Raw genomic sequence first — 24,688 nt, 5'->3', positions numbered from 1 at the left:
CTCTCTCTCTCACTCTCACTCTCACTCTCTCTCTCTCTCTCTCTCTCTCTCTCTCTCTCTCTCTCTCTCTCTCACATTTGTTCTTTTCCCTCTTCTCTTCTCATTCCTTCTTGTTCTTTCATTCCCTTTTCTCCATTATTGCCTCCTCCTCCTCCTCTTCTTCCTCCTCTTCATCTTTCTTCTCCCCCTCTTCTTTCTCACATTCATCTTCCATTTTTTTTTACTCCTGGTTTTCATCTTCTTCCTTCCTTCTATCTTCATCTTTCTCCTTCTTCTCCTGGTTATTATCCTCTTCCTCCTCCTCCTCCTCCTCCCTTCCTTCCTCTTCCTCCTCCCTTCCTTCCTCTTCCTTCTCGCCCGGTAAAGAAGAGGAAGAGAGGTAAGGAATCACTATATCCTCCTTTTCCTCCTCCTCCTCTTCCTCCATCCCCCCTTTTCTGGACACCATCTTCCTTCCTTCCTTCCTTCTTTCACTCCTATTGCACCTCACTAGGGAAGAGGAAGGGAGGCAAATAGTCAGTACGAACGCACGAACACACTCTCCCTCCTCATCCTTCCTCCACGCTCGGTTATTAAACTCTCGACGGGAAATTCTTAGGAGGAAAAAAAAAAGGGTCTGGAGGAAAATAGAGGAGGAAGGAGCAAGTAGTTTTTAGATGGGGGAAAAATCAGTGAGGAAAATAAATGAGTTCGGGGGGAAAATATATAGAGTGAGTATTATATTTTATTTTGTGGAAGGATAATGATGGAAAAAAAATAAGACAAGTAGACGTAAAAGAGAGAGAGAAAAATGGAAAAAAAAGAAAGAAAAGTAAAGGAAATAAATGACTTCGGGGGAAAAATAATATAGAGGACTATTTTATATTTATTTTTGGAAGGTTAATGATAAGAAAACAAATGAAGGTAGATAAAAGATAGGTGGAAAGAAGAGGGTAGAAAGGTGGGAAGGGCAAAGATGAAAAGGGAGGAAGAGGAAGGGTGGATAAAAGACATGTGAAGGGAAGAAGATAGGAGATAAAGAGAAGCTGGAATAAAGTAGAATAAAAAGGAGAAGAAAAGGAAAGGAAGAGAACAGGAACAAATGGAAGTAAAAAAGAGAGATAAATGACAGGAAGAAAATGTTAAATGGTAAATACTGATGAAGTGGAAAAGAAATGTGATGTAAAATGAATAGTCGATGGAATGAATTTGAAGACAGTAATAATAAAGGTGATAATAATAATGATGATAGTGATTTTAATAATGATAATGATAGTCTGAAACGGCTTGAGTTACATCACCACCACCACCACCACCATTGCGATCACTACCACCACTATCACAATCACCACCATCATCACCACCACCACCACCACCACCATTGCGATCACTACCACCAGTATCACAATCACCACCACCATCACCACCACCACCACCACCACTATCACAATCACCACCATCACTATCACAATCACCACCACCATCACCATCACCACCGAACACCACCACCACCATTGCAATCACTGCCACCACCACCACCATCACCATCATCACCATCACCATCAACACCGAACACAAAAACTACACACCAATTTCGAGTCATTCAGAGCATTTTCATTCGTGTATTCCGTTCTCTTCCTTTCCTTTTCTTCTTCATTCTCTCTTCTTCTTTATTTTTATCTTTTTTATCTCGTATCTTCCCTTCACATGTCTTTTCTCTACCTTTCCTTCGCCTCCTTTTTCTTTCTTCCCATCTTTACGCTTCTCATTTTCCACCTATTTTCATCTTTACCTATCTTTTGTTTACTCTTTCATCTCTCTACCTTTCTTTCTACTCCTCTTTATCCTTTCGTCTTTCTATCTCTTCCTTCATCACCCATATTTACTCTCTTATCTTTCTATTATTTCCTTTCCATCCATCTTCTTACCCTTTCATTTTTCTCCTTTCTCCTTTCCACTTCTCTTTACTCTCTCTTCTCCATCTATCTTTACTCCCATCTTTCTATTGTATCCTTTATCTTTATCTTCTTTCTATCTTCTCCTTTTTCTACTCATCTTTATCCTCTCATCTTTAACTAATTCTCTTTTTTCATCTTTTCCTTCATCTTCCTATTCATCTTCCTTCATACCTTCTCCCCTCATTTCTCTATCCTCCCTTTCTCCCTTTCTCCCTACCTCCCTACCCACACCTGCTCCCTCATTACCTTCCTCATCTTCCTTTTGCTCAGGTACGGAGGGGATTCACTTTTCCTCCTCCTTTCCTTCAATGATTCTCTCCCTCAATAAGCCGGAGGAGGAGGAAGCTTGGGTTGGAAGTCTGAATCCGGTTATGTATCTTTCCTCTCTCTCTCTCTCTCTCTCTCTCTCTCTCTCTCTCTCTCTCTCTCTCTCTCTCTCTCTCTCTCTCTCTCTCTCTCTCTCTCTCTCTCTCTCTCTCTCTCTCTCTCTCTCTCTCTCTCTTTCTTCCTCTTCTTGTATCTGTCTCTCCTCCTCTTCCCTTCCTCTTTCCTCTCTTTTCCTTCCTCTTCTTGTATCTCTCTCTCTTTTCCTCTTCTCTCTTTCTCCTTCTCTCTCTCTCTCTCTCTCTCTCTCTCTCTCTCTCTCTCTCTCTCTCTCTCTCTCTCTCTCTCTCTCTCTCTCTCTCTCTCTCTCTCTCTCTCTCTCTCTCTCTCTTTTCCTTCTTTCTCTCCTTCCTCTTAAATCTCTCTCTTCCTCTTCCCTCCTTCCTCTTGTTTTTCTCTCTCTTCCTTCCTTCTCTCCTTCCTCTTAAATCTCTTTCTTTCTCGTCCCTTCCTCCTTTTGTCTCTCTCTTTCTTCTTTCCTCTCTCCTCTTGTCTCTCTTTCTTCTTCCCTCCCTCCCCTTGCATCTCTCTCTTTCTTCCTCCTCTTCGTTCCTATCCCTCTCTCTTCCTCTCCCTCCCTCCCTCCTTCCCTCCCTCCATGATCAAATCCTCTCCAGTTATTGTCTCCAGGTTTCTCTCATCATAAAGTTATCTCTGGGTTTGATTGCTCAGGTAAAGGTGTGTTTCCCAGACGGCAGGTGGATTTTTTTTATATTATGAGACAGTTGGTTTTTGTATCTGTCTGTCTGTCTGTCTGTCTGGATGGATGGATGGATGAATGGTTGGATGGATGGTTTGTGTGTTTTTCCATCTGTCTCTGTTTGTCTGTTCTGTAAATGTTTTCTTTGTTGTTTTTGGAGGTTTTCGTGTTTTTTTAATTTTCTTATGTTTTGTTTATTTTTCGTATCTTTTGTTTACTTTGCTTACTTTTCTTATCATCTGTTTATGTACCTGTCTATATATTATGTCTGTCTGTTCTGTTTTTCTGTCTGTTTGTCTGTCAGTCTGTTTATGTCCCTTCTTTTTGGAGGTTTTCGTGTTTTTTTTCTTATTTTCGTATGTTTTGTTTATTTTTCGTATCTTTTGTTTATTTTGTTTACTTTTCTGTCTATCTATTCTGTCTATTTGTTATGCTTTTCTGTTTGTCTGTCGGTCTGATACATTCTTTTTATCTACCTGTCTGCTTTGTTTGTTTACCTGTCAGCCTGTCTATCTACCTGTCTATCTGCCTGCCTGTCTGTCTATTTACTACATTCTTCTTGTCTTTATCTTTCTGCCTAATCTCTTTGCATCTGTTTATCAAGTCTTCTTTGTTCTTGTCTCTTTCTCCTTATCTTCTCGTCTCTTCGCTTCTGAGGGCTTGTTTATCAGCTTCTCTGTTTGTGTGTGTCTCCGTCCTTGGCTGCCCGTGAACCAGACAGACTTAAATAGATACGAAGAACGCTTTTGAAAACTCTAATGGGAAAAAGAGTGACGGGAATAAAATACCTTAAAAGCAGAAAGATGAAAAAATGAGATGAGAGGAAAAAAAAAAGTAGAGGAGGAAAATATTATTGGGAAAAATAGAAATGAGATGAAGGAACGGAATAAAAAGAATGAGAGAGAGAGAGAGAACAGAAGGATGACGGAGTATAGTAAATTAAAGAAAGAAGGAGAAATGAATGGAAAGGAGGAAGAAGGAGAGTAGGAAATGAGTGAATGGAAGAAGGAGAAATGAGAATAATAAAAAGAATGAGAGAAAGAATAATGGAAAGAAGATGATGGTGTGTAGTAAATAAAAAGGTGAAATGAATGGAAAGGATGAAGAGAGTAGGAAAACAGTGAATGGAAAAAGGAGAAATTAGAAAAAGAGCGGAAGAAAAGAATGAGAGAAAGAAGATGAGAAGGAAGATGCCGTGTAGTAAATTAGAGAAAGAAGGAGAAATGAATGGAAAGGCGGAGGAAGGAGAGTAGGAAAATAGTGAATGGGAAAAAGAGAAATAAGATGAAGAGCGGAAGGAAAAAAGGAAGACGGTATAGAAAATTAAGGAAAGACGGAGAAACTGATGAGAAGAAGGAAGAAAATAAGAAAATGGAGAGAATAAATGCAGAGAGAAGGAAGAAAAGGAGGAGGAAGATGAGGAGTGAGATGACGACGAGGAGGAGAAAGATGCGAAGAAGGGGAAAGGGAAAGAGAACGAGAGAGAAAGAAGATAATGAGGATGATTAACATGATAATGAAGGTAAGAAGCTGGAGGAAACGAACAAAGGAAAAGAAGGAAAAGGAAGAGGGAAAGAGAGAAAGGAGATGAGATGGCAAATGAAGCTAAATTGAGAGGAAATGTCTGAGTTTTTGAAAATGGTGGAGAAAATGCAGGAAAAGGCCCATCATCTATTTTCTTTTCTTATTTCTTCTTTTCAAACTTTCGTCAACTTCAGTCTGTCAGCATCATTGTCTTTTTTCTTCTTATTCTTTTTTAAACCCTTCATTCTTCCTTGACTCATGTATATTTTTACAACTTTTCCTCAAAGGTTTTTCTGTTCTCCAATTCTTATTTACTGACATTTTTTTCTTTCAGTTTTTGATGTGTAATTTAGTTTAATCCTTTCTTCCCTCCCCTTAAACTTGACCTTTCACCGGGATGACACAGCGCTGATAAGGTTCATCTCGCCGATAACACACACACACACACACACACACACACACACACACACACACACACACACTCACACTCACATTCGAACCCACACCCACACCCACACACACAGGGGATAGGTCCAGCGGGGCCGGTAATTCATCGAGCCACGTGTTGCTTGTTTTGGCGCCCCCGGGGAGCCGTGAACACGCGGCGTGATGAGTCCAAACGACTCCCGGCCCGGCGGTGTGTGGGGGGGAGGGTGGCAAGGGTGTGCAGCAGAAAATGGTGGGCAGGGGAGGGATGGACGAGGATGATGGGGTTAGGGATGGGCACCGGTGGGGGGTGTGAGGGAGGGTAAGGGCCGTCAGGGCCGGGTACTCACCTGGCCGATGGCCTCCTTCAGCTTGTACTGGTTGAGCTGCTCGTACTCGCCGTTCTTCTCGATGCTGACGCAGCGCGACTCCTTGAGGGGCCGCCGCCGCAGCCTCGGGGAGGAGCAGGGCGAGCCGTAGGGCGAGAAGGGCACGTTGGGGTAGATGGGCCGCTCGCCCATGTTGACACTCTTGGACTGTATGAGCCGCGCGATGTGTGTGCCGCGCCGCGCGCCCACGCCCTGCCCCGCCGTGCTGCGTGCGGGCGCGCCGGGACCGTTCTCGTCCACCGAGGCGGCGCGAATGTTGGCCAGCGAGCCGCGCTCCACCATGGAGTTGACGCGCGACAACATGCGGAGCTCCTCGCACACGCTGCGGCTCGGCTTGTGCTCCGTGATGCTCCAGCCGCTGCTGGTGGGCGTGGGGATGGGGATGGTGGTGGGGAAGTCACCTAAGGAGTCATGGACTTGAGCCTCGACCGCTGACGGCTGCCCGCTGGCAGGGGCCGCGGCAGGGGCGGGAGTAGGGGCAGCCGCAGGGGCAGAGCTCGGTGCCTTCCCTTGCTGCGCCTCGCCGCCCTCCGCCATCCTGGGCGTGTTCTCGGTCGCCGCCTCGCCGCCGCCCGCCGCGGCAGGGCCTCCCTGACTGGCGGGGGAGATGGCGAGGCGCGCCGCGGAGTCTGCCAGGTTATCATCGCGGCTCTGGTCGGCCGCCTTGGCCTCGGTGTCGCTCCAGCTCTTGTCGCTGCTGCCGGAGTGGCCGTTGACAGAGGGCCTGGAGCCGCCGGGGCTGGGCGTGTCCGGCGTCCTGGCCGTGCTGGCGGTGCTGCCGGTGTCTAGGCTGCCGGCGGTGCTGGGGCTGCCGGGGGTGATGGGCGTGGGTCGCACCCCCAAGGTCGCCGCATCCCCGCCGCCGCGCTCCTCAGGGGGCCGCGAGTCCTTCCTGAAGTAGCCGGGGTCGTGGCTGGCCAGCTCGTCGCGGAAGGAGGCGGCGGGGTGCTGGTGGTGCCGCTTGCCAACCGCCCCGCCCAGCACGCCGCGCTCACCATCGTCGCCCTCCTCCTCGATGGCCGTGTGTCTGAGGGAGAAAGAGCGACTGTTATTGAGGGAGTTCATAAGTGTGTCAGGATCTGCCGCATCAACAACAATGGCAAGAAGAACAGCAGCAACAACAACAACAACCATCACCATGTCCCACGCGAAACAAGTTGCCTTTTCTGCCCCATTGCCCTACAACACCACCACCAGCCGCCTGCCCGGTACATCAGCTCCATGAATCTCCAAACTATTCTCCTCCCGCGCGCATAGTTTCATATTTACTTCGCAAACTCCGCTGATTACCGTCCCCAGCCAACTTTGGAAATCATTAGCCGCCCACAACTTTACCTGCTCCGCGCAACACCTGTGAGAGGATGAGGACTAAACGCCTTTATTCATAAGCCTGTGTGCGTGTGTGTGTGTGTGTGGGGGGGGGGGGGGTGTTGCTACGGCAGAGAGGACACAATGATATTTAAACAGCACTCCTTTAAGTCTATTTTTGTATTCCTTTAACGAGCAGCTTCGTTTCCTTTACTAATTGATAAGTAAACAAGTAAAAAAGGAAATACACAGAGATAGAAATAAGATAAGAGAGATAGAAATAAGATGGAGATAGAAATAAGATAAGAGAGATAGAATAAGATAGAGATATAAATAAGATAAGAGAGCTAGAAATAAGATAGAGATAGAAATAAGAGAGATAGAAATAAGATAGAGATATAAATAAGAGAGATAGAAATAAGATAGAGATATAAATAAGATAAGAGAGATAGAAATAAGATAGAGATAGAAATAAGAGAGATAGAAATAAGATAGAGATATAAATAAGATAAGAGAGATAGAAATAAGATAGAGATAGAAATAAGATAAGAGAGATAGAAATAAGATAGAGATATAAATAAGATAAGAGAGCTAGAAATAAGATAGAGATAGAAATAAGAGAGATAGAAATAAGATAGAGATATAAATAAGATAAGAGAGATAGAAATAAGATAGAGATAAGAGATGAATTGGTAGAGAAGAGATTAACAATGGAAGAATATGCATGTGGAGGAAAAAAAGAAAGAAAAGGGTTGAGAGGATTAAGAAAGAGGGAGAAGAAGAGATAAAGAAAGGAGGAAAAAACATGTAAGATGGAGAAAAAGTTAAAAAAGACAACGAAAAGGAAAAAAAAAACCTAAGAGGGGAAAGGTACGGAAGGAACAAACACATAAGAGGAAAAACACATAAGAGGAATAACGAATAACACATAAGAGGAATAACAAATAACACATTGGAGGAAATAACATATAAGAGGAATAACGAATAACACATAAGAGGAAGTAACACATAAGAGGAAATACCACATAAGAGGAAATACCACATAAGAGGAAATAACACATAAGAGGAATAACGAATAACACATAAGAGGAAGTAACACATAAGAGGAAATAACACATAAGAGGAAATACCACATAAGAGGAATAACACATAAGAGGAACAACGAACAACACATAAGAGGAAGTAACACATAAGAGGAAATAACACATGAGAGGAAATACCACATAAAAGGAATAACACATAAGAGGAATAACGAATAACACAAAAGAAAAAAATAACACATATGGAAATAACACATAAAAGGAAATAACACATAAAAGGAAATAACACATGAGGTGAAAAAATGAAAAAGAGACGACGAAAAGGAAAAAAAAAAAAAAAAACCCTAAGAGGAGAGAAGGTACGGAATATTCAGGTTAAAAATAAAATTCAGAGGACGCCAATTTCCCTACTCGGCTCCATTATATAAAGGAGGCAGCGCCCATTCAGCTGAACACTCCAATCCATTCATTCCTCTTCCTCCCTGCCGCCATTACTTCCCTCCTCCCTTTTTTCCTCATATTTATTCCTCCCTGACAAAACCTTTTCTGCCTTTTCCCATTTTTTCCTTTTATTACTGTGTTCTATTTTGTCTGTCTCCCTTCCTCCCTTTTTTCCTCATATTTATTCCTCTCTGACAAAACCTTTTCTGCCTTTTCTCATTTCTTCCTTTTATTACTGTGTTCTATTTTGTCTGTCTCCCTTCCTCCCTTCCTCCCCTCCTCCCTTTTTTCCTCATATTTATTCCTCCCTGACAAAACCTTTTCTGCCTTTTCCCATTTTTTCCTTTTATTACTGTGTTCTATTTTGTCTGTCTCCCTTCCTCCCTTCCTTTCCTCCATAATTTCTTCCTTCGTGACAAAATCTTTCCTCCCATTTCTCATTTCTTCCTTTTATTTCTTTGTTCTATTTTGCCTTTCTCCCTTCCTCCCTTCCTTTCCTCCATCATTTCTTCCTCCCATTTATTCCTCCGCGACAAAATCTTTCCCCTCTTTTCTCTCATTTCTTCCAATTGTTACTGTGTTCCATTTTGGTAGTCTCCCTTCCTCCCTTCCTTTCCTCCATCATTTCTTCCTCTCATTTATTCCTCCGAGACAAAATCTTTTCTTACTTTTCTCTTTTATTATTATTATTATTATTATTATTATTATTATTATTATTATTATTATTATTATTATTATTATTATTATTATTCCTTGTTCTTCTGCCCACGTATCTCCCTTTCTCCTTTCCTCTCCTTCATCAATTTTTCCTGCCCTTTATTTCACCCCGACAAAATCTTTTCCCATTTTTTATTTTTTTTATTTTTATCACTACGTTCCCTTTTGAGTAAGTATCTTTCTCTCTCCATTCTTCCCTTCCTCTCCGCGATCATTAGTTTCCTCCGTCCTCTTTTCTCCTCACATTTATTCCTCCCTGACAAATCTTTTCCCCTTTTTCACCTCCCTTTTTCTTTCTTTTATGACTTCGTTTCCTTTTGCTTAGTATCTCCTCCCTTCTTCCCTTCCTCTCCTCCATCATTACTTTTCTCCCTCCTCTTTTCCTCTCATTTATTCTTCTCTGACAAAATCATTCTACCTTTTCTCTTTTTTTTTTGCTCATTACTACGTTCCCTTTTGCCTCAGTCTCTCCCTTCCTCAGGTGAAAACGAGAGAAAGAAAACGGAGTGAATGTAAATTTAGGAGAAAAAGAAATGATTTTGACTTTCAGAGAGGCGGGAAGTTAGTCAGGAGGAGGAGAAGGAGGAGGAGGAAAAGGTGGAACAAGAGGAAGAGAAGGAGGAGGAGAGATTTGAAAGGTCATAAAAGATTCTCATTAATACTGGGTCTGTAATCTCTCTCTCTCTCTCTCTCTCTCTCTCTCTCTCTCTCTCTCTCTCTGTTATCACCCGAGTGCGCCATTTCTACTTACAGTCTTGATATCTCCTCCTCCTGCTCCTCCTCCTACTCCTCTTCCTCTTCTGCCTTCTTCTCCTTATCCTATTTCTCCCCTCTCATGTTTCCTTCCTCCCACCTCCTCCTCCTCCTCCTCCTCCTCCGAACAAAAGTAACCCATTAGTGTCAGGTGGCGAAGCGTGAGAAACACACACACACACACACACACACACACACACACACACACACACACACACACACACACACACACACACACAATAAGTCAATATCTATGACAAGGACATAAAAAACAAACACTGATATAAAAACACTAATATAAAAACACCCCCTCAAAAAAGGAGGAGAGGGGGGACTCAGGAAAAAAAGAAGATGAAAATTTTCCAATTACTTCCATGTAGGTGACGCGTCTTGGGAGAGGATGACGAGGCGAGATGAGGATGGGACGACGACTATGGGTGACCGCACGGACGAGGACGACGACGGTGATGATGATGATGGTGATGATGAAGGGAGGGTGAAAAGAGGACATAAAAAGGGGGGAAATTAAGAGCTAAGAAGGTAATAAAAACGTTGTAACAGGAATAGTAAGTGAAATATGGCTGGCTAGGACCGTAGAGTTTATCAGGGACAAAAGGGAGGGGAAGAGAGAGAGAGAAGAAGGGTTAGGGGGAAGGGAGAGTGAAGAGGGTTGCTAAAAATAGACATAAAGGAGGAGAGCGGTGGTTGTGTGGGGGAACTTATTTTCAATTCCAGGAGGAGGAGGAGGAAGAGGAGGAGGAGGATGCCGCCGGTGGTTCATGGTGTAGGAGGAATGTGGAGAGTAAGTGGAATGCTGTGGTGGAGGTGGAAGAGGCAGATCAAGCAGAAAGGTCAAGGATTGTCGTCAGGTCAGGTCAGGTTAGGCAGGAAAAGAGGAAAAGGATGAAGGAGAAGGAGAAGAGATGTAGGATGGATAGAAGGGGGAAGAAACGGCAGGAATATGAAAAGGAGGAAGGCGAAGAAAGGAATGAAGGAAGAAAGGAGTGAGAGGCAAGGATGAGAAGAAGGAATGGGAGAGTAGAAGGGACAGAACAGAAGGAAGAGGAAGAACGAGAATGAGAAGAGGTATACGATGAATAGAAAGGGAAACAAAGGGAAGGAATAAGAAGAGGAGGAAGTAAGAAAGGACGAAAAGAAGAGGGAGGAGTCGGACAAAAGAAGTAGGAAGGGAGGGACAAAAATAACAGAAGAGGGGAATTAGAGGAAAAAGAAGAAAGGGGAGACAGGAAACAGAGAGGGAGAAGACAAGAGGAAACTGAAGGAGAAGAGAGGGAAGAAAAAGAGCGAGGAAGGGGAAGGGGAAGAAGAACGAAGGAGGACCTGAAGGAGACAGGAGATAACTGGAGGAGGACTGAAGGAGGAAGGAAAAAGGGGGAGGAGGAAAAAGAGGAAAGAGGAAGGAAAAAATGAGAATGGAGGAAGGCGGGAGAATGGAAGGAGAGAAAAAGATGAAGACAGGACGGAGAGAAATAAAAAAAAGGGAAAAGAGGAATGAGAAAGGGAGAATAAAGAAGGAGAAAGGAGGAATGATGAAGAATAGCGGATAAAGAAGAGAGTAGAATAATAAAGACAAGACAGAAAAAAATAATAAACTAAAAGAGAAAGGAGGGAAAAGAGAAACAAGGAAGAAAAAAGAGAAAAAGGAAAGACGAAGACGATGGAAGGAGAAACGAAAAGGAAGAAAAGGAAAAGAAAGAAAGGATAACATGGAAAGAAGACAGAAAAATAAAAAAACACGAAGAAAACTGACGAACTAAGGGAGAAAGAAGAGAAGAAGAGAGAAAAAAAAGTAAAGATTAGGAAGGAGAAAGGAAAAGGAAAACAAATGAAGAAAAAGAGAAACTAGAACAGAGAGAAAGGAGAAAGAAGAATAAGGAAAAAACACGAAGAAAACTGACGAACTAAAGAGAGAAATAAGAGAAGAAAGAAAAAAGTAAAGATTAAGAAGAATAAATGATAAGGAAAAGGAAGATAGAAAAATAGAGAAAGGAAAACACAGAGAACAGCGAGAGAGGAATAAAGACAAAACGTAGCAATCTAATGAACTAATCTAACCCAGTAGAACAGCAGAGGTAAGACAAGCAGACGAGCCCCTTAAGGCGTTCTCAGGTAGGCGATGATCACGGGGACAAGGCGCCTTAAGTGATGCTCCTCCTCTTGACACGGGCCGGAGTTTGCGTGTTGAAGGGTGAAGGGGGGGAGGGAGAGGGACGGGGGGGAAGGGTCAACTGTACTCTCTACCTCTCTATCCTTCCCTGGTCATCATCATCATCATCATCACTTTCTCAAACACTCTTCAGCTTTCTCTTCAGTTAATGAGTTTCAACGCTTTTCTTTTTTTCTTCTTTTTTCTTCCTTTTTTTAATTTTTGTTCTTGTTCTTGATGTTCTTTTTCTTCCTTTTCTTCTTTTTGTTCTTCTTTTTCTTCCTTTAATGCCTCCTCCTTTTCCTTTTTTTTCTTCTTTCTTTCTCTTCCTTCCCCTTATTCATTGTCTTGTATTTCTGTTTCTCCTCCACTTTCCTCCACCTTCTCTCTCTCTCTCTCTCTCTCTCTCTCTCTCTCTCTCTCTCTCTCTCTCTCTCTCTCTCTCTCTCTCTCTCTCTCTCTCGTTCTTCTTCTTCCCCTTCTTTATCACTCTGTTCCAATTCAGTTATTCTTCGTCTCCCCTCTTCTTCAATCCATATACAATTTGTTTTCCCCTCTTCCCTCTTTCTTGGTCTTTCATTTCTCACTCTCCTTCTTCTCTTTCTCCCTCTCCTCCCTCCTTTGCTTCTCTTTGTCCCCCTTTATTGCCCTTTACCTTCCTTCCTCTGCCTTTCCTCCATCCACACATACTCTTTCCTCCCCTCTTTCTCTTATACAAACCTTCAACACACATCTATAGAATTCATCCACTTTCTCTCTCTCTCTCTCTCTCTCTCTCTCTCTCTCTCTCTCTCTCTCTCTCTCTCTCTCTCTCTCTCTCTCTCTCTCTCTCTCTCTCTCTCTCTCTCTCTCTCTCTCTCTCGTAGTCTTTTCTATTACTCTTTCTTCATTTATTTCCATTTTTCTAATTTTTACCTCCATTTCCTTCCTCTCACGTCCTTTCCTCTTCTCTTTTCCTCCCTTTTCTCTTCCTCTTTCCTCCCTTCTCCCTCTTCTCCCTTGTTCCTTCCTTCCTTCCGTTTTATTCCCTCCCTTCTCTCTCTGCTCCCAACAGACAAAGACCAGGGGAGGGAGGGAGAGAGAGAGAGAGAGAGAGAGAACACAGGTAGGGATAATTTTCCAGGTAGCTACTTTTCACGGGGGTGGGGGTGGGGGTGGGGGGCTTAATCAACGTTCACCTGGATAGATTAATTACCTGTCTTCCCTCTTACCTTACCTTACCTTACCTGTTGAAGCCTACCTCACTCTCACTTTCCTCATCCCTTTTACTTTCTATCATTTTCACACCTCTTCCACTATTGCTTGTCTCCTTTCTACGCACATTCATACACGCACTCACACACACACACACACACACACACACACACACACACACACACACACACACACACACACACACACACACACACACAGGTACACACATTATTGATTATGCATACTAAAAGCCTCTCCTCACCTGACCACTTCTCCTTCCCTCCCCTTTTCCTTCTTTCCGCCTCTTCCTTCTTTCTTCTTTTTCCTTCTTTCCTCCTCTCCCTTCTTCCTGCCTTGCTTCCTTACTTCATCTTTCTTTCCTCCCTTCTTTCTTTCACCTCTTCCTTCTTTCCTTCCTTCCGTCATTCATCCTTAACTTCTTACCTCCTCTTCCTTCTTTCCTCCCATCCCTGTTTCCTACTTCCCTTCTCTTCGTTCTTTCCTTCCTTTTTTTACTGCTTTCCTCTTCCTCTCCTCCTCCTCCTCCTTTTATCCCTTCCCTCCATTCTTTCCTTCCCTCCTTGTTTTCTCCCTTTCCTCCTTCCCTCCTCCTTTTTTACTGCTTTCCTCTTCCTCCTCCTCCTCCTCCTCCTCCTTCTCTCCCTTTCCCTCGATGAGTAAGAGTAGCGGTCAAGGAGGTGAATAAATAAAGCAATGAATGAGTAAACGGAGGAAGGGAAATCTTGAAAACTTGGCGGGCGGAGTTTGGAGGAGGAGGAGGAGGAGGAGGAGGAGGAGGAGGCGGAGGAGGAGGAGGGGGAGTACGAGTAGGACTAAGACGAGGAGGAGGAGGAAGGGAAGTGAATGAAAAATAAATGAATGAATGAATGAATGAACGAAGATGAAGAAGAAGAAGAAGACGAAGATGACGAAAAAAATGATGATGATGACGATGATGATAATGAAGATACGATAACATTCTCCTTAATACGATAACCTAATCAATCAACTTCACCAATCATCACTTCATACGATATTTTGTCTCTATTTCTCTCTAACTCACACGATAGCACGTCCTTATTTGGTCACACTTTCCTATCATAACCTTTCCTAGTAAACGGCAACCTATATTTTATCTTTTCTCCGATATGGCTTTCTCTCTCTCTCTCTCTCTCTCTCTCTCTCTCTCTCTCTCTCTCTCTCTCTCTCTCTCTCTCTCTCTCTCAATTTCAAGGCTCTTTATTTCCCCTCACACGATAATCTATAAGCCTTTAATGTCCTTTTACGCTAACCTTTGACCCGTGAGATAGATAGATAGATAGATAGATGGATGGACAGATAGATAGACAGATAGACAGATTAGATAGATAGATAGATATGTAGGTAGGTAGAGATATACTTCCTCTATTTTTTTTAGAGGAGCAGTGATTAGCGAGCTTTTTTCTTCATTTTTTGTCTTCTTTTTTTTTCTTTATATTTTTTTTTGTCTTCATTTTTTTGTCCTCATATATTTTGTCTTGATATTTCTTGTCTTCATGTTTTTTGATTAGCGAACTTTTTTGTCCTCTTTTTTTTTTCCCCCTTTGAACTGCATCCTTCGCTGTAAAAAAAATGAAGAAAAAAATAGATAGATAAATAGAGGGAGAGATAGAGAGATAAAGACACACAGACAGACAGACAGAAAGGTTAAAAAAAAAAAAAAATCCAGCACGCCCCACATATTTATCTCTCCGCTGCCATCATTCTTTATTCAATGTTTTCCTCGCACCCGTGAATGATAAATGCTCGTAAATGTTTCCCGTGTTCCAGCTATTCCTCACACGCGCCGCTGATAGGGGGCGGTGAGGACGAGGTAGGCGGGAGGGAGAAAGAGAATGAAAAGATGAAAAGGAGGGAAAGGTAATGGCTGACGAGGGGAAATAAGGAAAAGGAGGAGGAGAAAGAGAGAGAATGAGAGGAAAAAGGAGGGAAGAAAGGAAGAATGGGAGGATGAAAAAGAGGAAAAGATAATGGCTGACGAGGGGAAATAAGGAAAAGGGGGTAAGAAAGAGAGAATGGGAGGGTGAAAATGAGGAAAAGGTTATGGCTGACGAAAGGAAATGAGGAAAAGGGGGTAAGAAAGAGAAAATGGGAGGGTGAAAATGAGGAAAAGGTTATGACTGACGAAAGGAAATGAGGAAAAGGGGGTAAGAAAGAGAGAATGGGAGGGTGAAAATGAGGAAAAGGTTATGGCTGACGAAAGGAAATGAGGAAAAGGGGGTAAGAAAGAGAGAATGGGAGGGTGAAAAGGAGGAAAAAGTTATGGCTGACGAAAGGAAATGAGGGAAGAAAGAAAGAATGGGAGGGTGAAAAGGAGGGAAAGGTTATGGCTGACGAGGGGAAATAAGGAAAAGGGGGTAAGAAAGAGAGAATGGGAGGGTGAAAATGAGGAAAAGGTTATGGCTGACGAAAGGAAATGAGGAAAAGGGGGTAAGAAAGAGAGAATGGGAGGGTGAAAATGAGGAAAAGGTTATGGCTGACGAAAGGAAATGAGGAAAAGGGGGTAAGAAAGAGAGAATGGGAGGGTGAAAAGGAGGAAAAGGTTATGGCTGACGAAAGGAAATGAGGAAAAGGGGGTAAGAACGAGAGAATAAAAAAGGAAATAAGGAAAAAGGGGAGAAGAGGGAACGAGAGGATAAAAAAGAGGAAAAAGTCATGGCTGACGAGGGGAAATAAGGAAAAAGGAGAGAGAAAGAAGGAATGAGAGGATGAAGAGGAAGAAAACGTAATGGCTGACGAAAGGAAATGAGGAGAAAGGAGGCAAGAAAGAGAGAGTGAGAGGGTGAAAAGAAGAAAAATATGATGTTATGAATGAAAGGAGGATAAAAACACAAGCTGCCAAAGGAGGGCGATCAGAACGAAATGAGGGTGAAGGAGGAAAGAACGGAGGATGAAAAGGAGTCAAAGGGTACGAGAGGCGAAGGGAAAGGAGGTTAAGAATAAGGAAAAACAAAAAGAGGAAAGAATAATGTGAGGAATAAATAACATACGAAGAAGGGAAAGAGGAAAAAGTGGATAACCAGTAAACAAAGGTAGAGGAAGAAGAGGAGGAGAAACATGATAAAACAAAGAGAAAGATAACTCGAGATAAATAAAGGAAGAGAGAAGTTAGGGAGGAGAAAGAAAGGAGATAAAGGAGGGAAGAAGAGAAAGGAAACAGTGCATAGGGTACGAAAGGAGGAGGAGGAAGAGGAAGGGGAAGGAGGAGGAAATGAAGCAAGAGAGAAGACTGTTACGGAGGAAGGAAGGAGAGGAAAGGAGGGAAGAGAGGATAAGGGAGGAGGGAGGAAGGGAAGGAAGAGATAAGACAGGAAGTGGAGGAGGTGTGACATTAAAATCATCTCTCTCTCTCTCTCTCTCTCTCTCTCTCTCTCTCTCTCTCTCTCTCTCTCTCTCTCTCTCTCTCTCTCTCTCTCTCTCTCTCTCAGATAAGGAGGAAGGGAGGGAAAGAGGGAGGGAAGTATCTTGAGGTTAGACCCATAAATTTTTTCACGACCTTTCTTCTTCCTCCTTTCATCTTTTATTTGCTCTTTTCTCTTCCTTTTCTCAGTTCCTCCTTTCCCTCTTTTTCTCCTTATCTTCTTTTTCCTCCTCCTCCTTTCCCTTTTTCCTATACCAATGAGAGTTTACCCCATTTCCCTTCTTCTTCTTCCTATCTTCTTTTTCTACTCTCTTCTTCTTCCCTTTATCATTGAGAGTTAACCCCATTCTCCCTCTCTTCTTCTATCTTCCCTTTCTTTACCCTCTTCCTCCTTTTCTTCCTGTACCACTGAGAGTTCACCCCATCTTCTCCCTTCTCCCTATTTTCTTTCTCTTTATCCTCTCCCTTTCTTCTTCCTGTTTCGTTGATATTTCACCTCATCTTCTCTTCTATTTCTCTTCTTCTCTCTACCTTCTCTCTCCCCTCTTCTTTATATCAAGCTCTCTTTATTTCACGACTTTCTCCTACTTTCCCTCGCTATCCTCTCTACCTCTTCCCATTTTCCTTCCCTTCTTCCTATTATCTTTCTCCTCCCTTTCTCTCTTCCTTTTATCACCGAGAGTTCACCAATTTTCACCCATCTTCTCCCTCTTCTCCATCTCTTTACTGTCTCCCTTCCTTCTCCCTATATCATCAAAACTCATCCCATCTTCTATTTCTCCCTTTTTTTCCTTCTCCACCCTCTTCTTTATACCCTTGCGAGTTCTCTTTTTATCCCAATCTTTCTTTCATTTTCCCTTTCTATCTTCTTTACCTTCCCTTCTCACCTGCACACCTGTTTACCCGGGCAGGTGTCACCGTGGCTTTGATGAATTTCGGATCAGTCGCCAGAGAAACTTATTTTCCCGCTCACCTTGCGGCTCAATTTCACTATTTTTATTTTCATCAAGAGAGGAAAGGAAAAAAAGTGATAAGGTGGGAAGGGAAGGCAGGTGAAGAGGAGGAAAAGAAGAAGGAGGAGGGTGAGGAAGGAGGGAACCCACTAAGCTCTCTATATGTGGGAGGTAAAAGAGGAGGAGGAGGAGGAAGAGGAGGAGGAGGAGAGGAAGAAGATGGCTTTAAGAGGGAGAGGATTTACAGGGAGGGAGTCTGACACCTATCCCCTCATATGTCACTCTCTCTCTCTCTCTCTCTCTCTCTCTCTCTCTCTCTCTCTCTCTCTCTCTCTCTCTCTCTCTCTCTCTCTCTCATCTTTCACATCACATACCATTATTTTCCTATACCTTCATCTTCTCGTCTTCTTTTTCTCCTCCTCCTCCTCCTCCTCCTCCTCCTCCTCCTCCTCCTCCTCTTTGGTCTATTTTATCGGGATGTCTCTTTTTTTTTTTCGTCCTCCGCCAAAGTCTTTTGCTGGTGGTCGTTTCATCTCCGTCTACGGTGCGTTCCTTTGCCAGCTGACGCGAAGATCTCTCTCTCTCTCTCTCTCTCTCTCTCTCTCTCTCTCTCTCTCTCTCTCTCTCTCTCTCTCTCTCTCTCTCTCTCTCTCTCTCTCTCAGACATAGTCACACGTTTCCTATTTTTTTTCTGGTTCTCCTTCATCTTTCTCGTGTTGGTTCATATTTCTCTTTTTCTGCTTCTTTTCCTTCTTCTCTAACACGTATTGATTAATTTTTTTCATGTCCTCCTTTCACTCTCAATCACTTTTCCTTTCCTTTTGCATATTTCATACCGTTTAGTTCACCTCCTCCTCTTCCTCTTCCTCTTGGCCTTTTTATCCGTTCTCCTTCACTTTTTGTTCAAAACCGTATTCTGTGATTTTTTTTTCATATATTTTTCGTACGATAATTCACACCGTTTATATTTTTTTTAGGTTTTCTGGTTCTATATTTTTTCCCCTACATTCCCCTTCCTTCATTTCCATCAATCTCCTTCACTTTCTATTCAAAACCGTATTCCTTATTTTTCTCATTTATTTTTCGTGCTATAATTCACATCATTTTTACTTTTTTACGCTTTTGTGGTTGAATTTTTCCCCCCCTACATTCCCCTTCCCTCATTTCTATCATTTTCCCTCCATTTCTATTCAAAACCGTATGCTTTGAATTTTTATTTTTATTTTTCGTATGATCATTTTTAGTTTTTACGCTTTGGTTGCCTTTATTTTTTTTCTCCTCATTCCCCTTCCCTCTTTTCAGCACCTTCCCATTCACCCCAAGCCTCCATTCACGTCGACTCTATTGCTCTGTACCATATTTTTTCTCCCTTCTTCCTTTTTATCTCTCTGACATCTCTGTACATTCTATCCCTCCATCCCTTTTCATCCTCTACATCCCTATAATACCTCTCTATTAATCTGTTCACATACTATCCCTATCTTCTAACTATCTCCGGTACACATCCTTAACCTCTCACTATCTACATCTCACCAACAAGCATCCACATTCCCATCTACACTTCTTTCCATCCTTATTCATCACTCTAGTAACCTTCAACGACCCTCTACACACCCTCCCTATATTCTAATTATCTTCCTCTGTACGAATCCTTCACCTAACACCATCTACACCTCACGAACAAGATTCCACACACCTACACTCAATCTTTCTTCCTCGCCTCTACCACACCCTTCGCCTATCTCTCTCTCTCTCCCTCGCCCACACTCCCTCCTTCCCACCATCAATCCTCGCCTGTGGGTACCCTGGACAATGCCTCTGGACTGATGAACGGCAGGGACGAAGGGAGGGAAAGAGAGGGGAGCCATGGCAGGAAAAACAGGCCAGGAAAATGAGGAGAAAGTACAGAGGAATGGGAGGAGGAAATGTGAGGAATTGGTGACGATGAGGGGAAATGGGAAGAGGTAATGAAAGGGAAAGATGAAGGATATGAGAATGGGAAGAGAAGGACAGGAAGGAGAAAAAGGACAGTGATGGAGAGGGAAATAGAGGGAACATCCAAAGAAGTGAAGTCGATGAAAAGAGGATGAATTGATGTAGATAAAATTGATGGTAAAAAAGGATCAGGAAATAAGAAGAAAGAAAAGAGAAAGAGAGTAGTAGTAGATTAGCAGAGAGTAGTAGTGAGGTTAGTAGAGAGAGTAGAAAGTAGAAGAATGAGACAAGGGGGAAGAAAGAAGTGGGGAAGGAGGAAATAAAGTAGAAGTATGAGAAAACGGTGAACAAAAAAGTGAAGGAGGAAATAAAGCAGAAAAATGAGAAAATGGGGGACAATGTAGTGGAAAAGGAGGAAATAACGTACCAGAATTAAAAAATGGAGAAGAATGAAGTGGAGAAGGAGGAAATAAAGCAGAAGAATAAGAAAATGGAAAACAATGTAGTGGAAAAGGAGGAAACAGGAAAATAATGGACGACGAATGGAAAGAGAAGTGAAGGAGTAAAAACAAAATGAACAAAAACAACAAGAAAACTCACATCAAATAAAGAAAATAAAACAGAAAAACAAACAAAAAAACACATCAAATAAGAATAAAAAACAAAACAAACAAACAATCCCCCCAAAAATAAAGAAAACAGCAAACACACAAACAAACAAACAAACCAAGCCACAGTCCCTCTCTCCCTTCCCTTCCATTCAAGACAAAAAGGAAAAAAGATTAACGACTCCACAACAACAACAACAACAACAAAGAACGCGTCTCAGCACCGCGGCGCCTACTCGGATGGTCAGTGACGTAATTTTAAGCCTCGATTCACACTCTGAGTCCCTGCTGATTTGCTGACGTCACTGCTTAACAAGGGGGAGACAAGTGGCCGGGGTGCTGACTCGACATATGACCTCCCCTCACCTCTTTACCCTTCTCCTCTCCCCACCTCATCCCTCCCCCTTCACTCCTCACCTCCACCTCCTCCTCTCCCTTACCCCATTGTCCCCTCCTCCCTTTCTTCCTCTTTCTCTCTCCCCCTTCATCCCTCCCCTTCACTTCTCACCTCCTCTTCCTCATCTCCCTAATTCACCACTAACCCCCTTCTCCCCTCTTCCTCCTTCTCCTCCTCCTTCTCTCTTCCCCCTTCATCCCTACCCTTCACTACTCACCTCCTCCTCCTCTCCCTAATTCACAACTCCCCCACTTCTCCCCTTACTCTCCTCCTCCTCCTCCTCCTCCTCCCGTGACTTGGTTTCTCGCTGTGTCTGCAATCCATTCATCAGCCTTTTACATTTTCTGTTTTTTTTTCTCTCTCTCCTCTTGCTGGCTCTGCTTCTTTTCGTTCCACTTACAGCCAGCGGCGTATTCAAAGCAATTAGTGTTTTGTGACTTCCTCTCAGAACTCATGAATGTGGCTGATGAGTGGGCGGAGATAGAGAGGGAGAGGGGGGTGAGAAAAAGGGGTAGGGGAAGAGACGGTGGAATAAGTGATGGAAATGAAAGGACGAAGAAGAGGTACGAAAAAGGGATAGAGAGAGGGATGGAGGAAGGAGAGAAAGGGAGGGAGGGAGGAAGATTTTATGGCCAAGGTATGAAAACGAGGGACAAAAGAGGAGGTAGAAAAAAGGGAGGAGAGAAAGAGATAAGGGGAAGTTAAAATTGTACCAGGAACAGTAAGTGAAATATGGCTGGCCGCGACCGTAGAATTTATCACCAGAGAAAGGAGAAACCGAGCGAGAGAACGAGACAGATAAAAAGATGGACAAATAGAGAAAGAAAGAAACAAAAAACTAAAAATACAATGCCAAATAAAATAAATACTCCAGAAAAATGACAATCTACAAAAAAAGGAATAGAAAACAACACAACATACACAAAAAAAATAGACAAATAGATGGACAAATAGAGAAAGAAAGAGAGGCAAAGAACTAAAAAACACAATACCAAGTGAAATAAATGCAGAAAAATGACAAAAACTACAAAACAGGAGTGGAAAACAACACACATACACACACACTAACACACAAAATCCGTCCCTGTCCTCCCTTTCCACTTTAAATCATTCTCTCCCTCTCACACTCTTCCTCTCTTTCATATACATCACTCCCCTTACCTTACACCCCTCTCCCCACTCCTCCCCATCACCACCACCACCACCACCATCACCCCTACTAACACAATTTGGCGCTGCAGATCGATACACAAACTCCTCATTGGGCGAGAGACGGGTCAACAGCAGAGAGCAACCGGTCCTTTGTCGGCGGCCTCTTGCAAGACTTCGCCGCCTCGCACGTGACCGCTGATTGGAGGAGGACTGGGCGCTGACACCTCCATCAATACGGCCATTAGAGGATCCAACACCACAAGGGATTGTTAAGGGGTTGTTAAGGGGGTTGTTAATGATCGTATACCCTCACTACGTCGATGAGAAAGACATGGCATCGATACTCCCGCCGCCATCGTCACCACCATCCCCCTGATCATCACCATCATCACCACCACCAACAACACTAATAAGTACTAAGAGTCTTTTCCCGCCCTAAGACGTGTGGGTTGATATATATTTCATGTTCGTTTTCTCTCCCTGTGAACGTAATCCTCTTATTTGTCTTCATCTTTCCTCGCTTCTTATTTTTCTCGACTGGTAGAAAATGAGTGAAAGAAGGAAGGAGGGAAAGCTGGTGTGTTAAAAAGAGAGACAAAGGAATAATAAAAATAATGAAGGAAGGAATAAGAGTGTGATTAAAAAGAAACATAGAAATAGGAATGAAGATGAAGGAAGAACAAGGAATAATAAGAAAGATAAAGGGAAGAGAGTGTGGTTAATATGGAACAGAGGAATAGGAAGAAAAAATAAGACAGGGATATGGGTGAGAGAAATATGAAACGGAGAAACAGGAAGAAAAATGAGAGAAGACAGAGTAGTTAGGAGGAAACAAATGAATAATATAAATGAAGGAAAGAAAAGTGTGCAGCTGATTTGAAACACAAGAATAGGAATAAGAAGAGAAAACGAAGAGAATAAAACCTAGGAGAAAAAGAGGAAAATTCGTGTGACCTACAGAACCAAAAATATATAATTCCAGTCTCAGCTTATGTACTAAAGTTTTTTGCCGCAGTCGTGGTCTCAAATTCCCTTCCCATCTATTTATCTTCCCCATTCCCTCCTCTCCCTCCTTTTCCCTTCTTTTCCCTCTCTTTCTCCACCTCTTCCTTCCCTTCTATATATCCTTTTCTTTTCTCCAAACCTACTCCTCTTTCCTCTCCCATTCCCTCCTTCCTCTTCGTCCCTTCCTTCTCCTTTTCCTTCCTCTTCACTCTTACATTTCCTCCTCTTTCCTCCACACTTCCTTCTCTCTCTTCACCCATTCCTGTTCCTCTGCCTACTCCCTCTCCTTCCCTTCTATATATCCTTCTCTTTTCTCCAAACCTACTCCTCTTTCCTCTCCTTCTTCCTCTTCTTCCCTTTCCTCTCCTACAGTTCCTCCTCTTTCCTCCACAATTCCACCACTCTCTTCTCCCATTCCTGTTCCTCTCCCTACTTTCTCTCCTTCCCTCCTCTTTATCCTTCTCTTTCCTCCCCCATTCCCCTCCTTCCCTTTCCTATCCTACATTTCCTCCCCTTTCCTCCACACTTCCTTCTTTCTCTTCTACCATTCCTGTTCCTCTCCCTCCTCTTCCCTCCTCGCAAACTCATCTTCCTTCCCCAGCTGCTTCTGTCTGCCTGTCTGTTTGTCTGTCTGTCTGCCTGTCTGTAGCTAATGTCCTTCACCTTTACGCTTCACAGGTTCAGTAATTAATGTGTCTTGGTGCGCCGCCTTGACGCCAACAGACTAAGACATTATTTTACGCTTTTACGAAACTCTGCATAAAAAAAAACGCGTAAAAAAGAATAGAAAAAGAAGCTAAAGATCACGTAAATGTAAAAAGTAAATAGATAATAGATAGCGAATAAATAACAAAAATAAAGAGTCATTTATGTACGTTTTTCCTTACTTATTTTTTTTTACGGTAAAGACAGACAGAAAAAAATAAGTAAAATAGAAAAAGAAAATAAAGATCCCGTAAATGTAAAAAGTAAATAGATAATAGACAGCAAATAAATAACAAAAATAAAAAGATGGCCATTAATTTACGTTTTTCTTTACTTGTTTTTTTATGGTAAGATAGACAGAAAAAAATGAGTAAAAAAAAGAAGAAAAAAAGTTAAGATCTGCTAAACGTTAAAAAATAATAAACGGTGATAAAAAGAAGGAAACAAAACAAAACAAAGAGAGAGAAATAAAAAACCCCGACAAACTAATTTAAAAGAGAACAGGATAAGAGGATGGATACAAGAAAGAAAAAAAAGAAACATCAGACTGATAAAACAAAATAATAAAAGAAAAAGAAAAAATAAAATAAAAAAATAAGGATGATAAAGGATATAAAAAAAAGAAAAAAAGATAAAAAGAACCGATATTAAAGACAAAAAAAAAGAAAAGAAATACGGAAAAAAACAAGAATAAAGAAAAGCATAAAAAAAGAAAGGCGAGGAAGGGAGATGTAGAACAAACAACAACAACAACACAAACACACAAACAAAACAAATAACCAAATGAACAGACAGGTAATCACAGCGTTCACCTTGAGACTCGCGCCCACACAAACACACCCACACACAAAAAAAACGTGTCCTTGTTACAGTTTGTGGGTTGTGGGTGAAATCATTACGTTCATTCAGGTGAGTTTGCGAGCCATGCACAGGTAATTCCACGTGAGAAGGAGCATGAATGTGAGGTGCCTTTGATGGAGGAGAGAGTGAGGGAGTTAGTGAGGGAGGAGGAAGTGGAGGGAGAGGGGAATTTGGGAAGGAAGAGGAGAGAGAGGAAGTGGGAGGAGAAGGGGGAGGAGGGAGTGGAAAGGGAGGAAGATGTGCCGGAGGGAAGGAGAGGGAGACGGAGAGGGAGAAAAGGAAATGTAAGAGGGAAGGGGAGGGAGGGGAAAAGGAAGAGGAGGGAGAGGGGATGAAAAGGGAAGGTTGAGGAGGGAGAGGGGACGGAAGAGAATGGGAGAGGAGAGAGTAGGGAAAGGAAGAGGGGAGAGAGAGAGGGAAAAGAAAGGAGAATAGGAAATGTAAAAGGGAAGAGGAGGATATTTAAGGGAGTGAAGAGAAGGGAAAGGCAATAGAAAAGAGAGAATGGGGAAAGAAGGGAAAGAAAGAGAAGTAGGTGGGGAGGGAAGAGGAGGGAAAACATGAGGGAAGGGAGGGAAGGTGAAGGAAAAAGAAGGAATATAGGAATGAAAAGAGAAAGAGGAAAGTGGAACAAGGAGGAGAAAGACGAGAGAGAGAGATACAAAGAAGGAGGGAACGAGCGAAGAATTAGG

General features: G+C 42.7%; 1 protein-coding gene across 4 annotated transcripts in view; it reads right to left on the bottom strand.

Annotated features, from left to right (window-relative positions):
* The window catches only part of LOC127003436 (calcium/calmodulin-dependent protein kinase kinase 1-like), a 189,602-nt gene that overhangs the window by 52,253 nt on the left and 112,661 nt on the right, over nt 1-24,688 (bottom strand). For all 4 annotated transcript variants that reach the window (XM_050870134.1, XM_050870136.1, XM_050870137.1 and 1 more), the window contains one exon: nt 5,322-6,387. In XM_050870134.1, the coding sequence (XP_050726091.1) occupies nt 5,322-6,387 (1,066 nt within the window). The remainder of the gene's footprint in view (nt 1-5,321; nt 6,388-24,688) is intronic.

Source organism: Eriocheir sinensis, chromosome 25 (genome assembly GCF_024679095.1).
Source record: "Eriocheir sinensis breed Jianghai 21 chromosome 25, ASM2467909v1, whole genome shotgun sequence".
In the NCBI taxonomy this organism is placed as follows: domain Eukaryota; kingdom Metazoa; phylum Arthropoda; class Malacostraca; order Decapoda; family Varunidae; genus Eriocheir; species Eriocheir sinensis.
The sequence above is the reverse complement of the archived record's forward strand: the minus strand, read 5'-3'. Positions and strand labels throughout refer to the sequence as shown.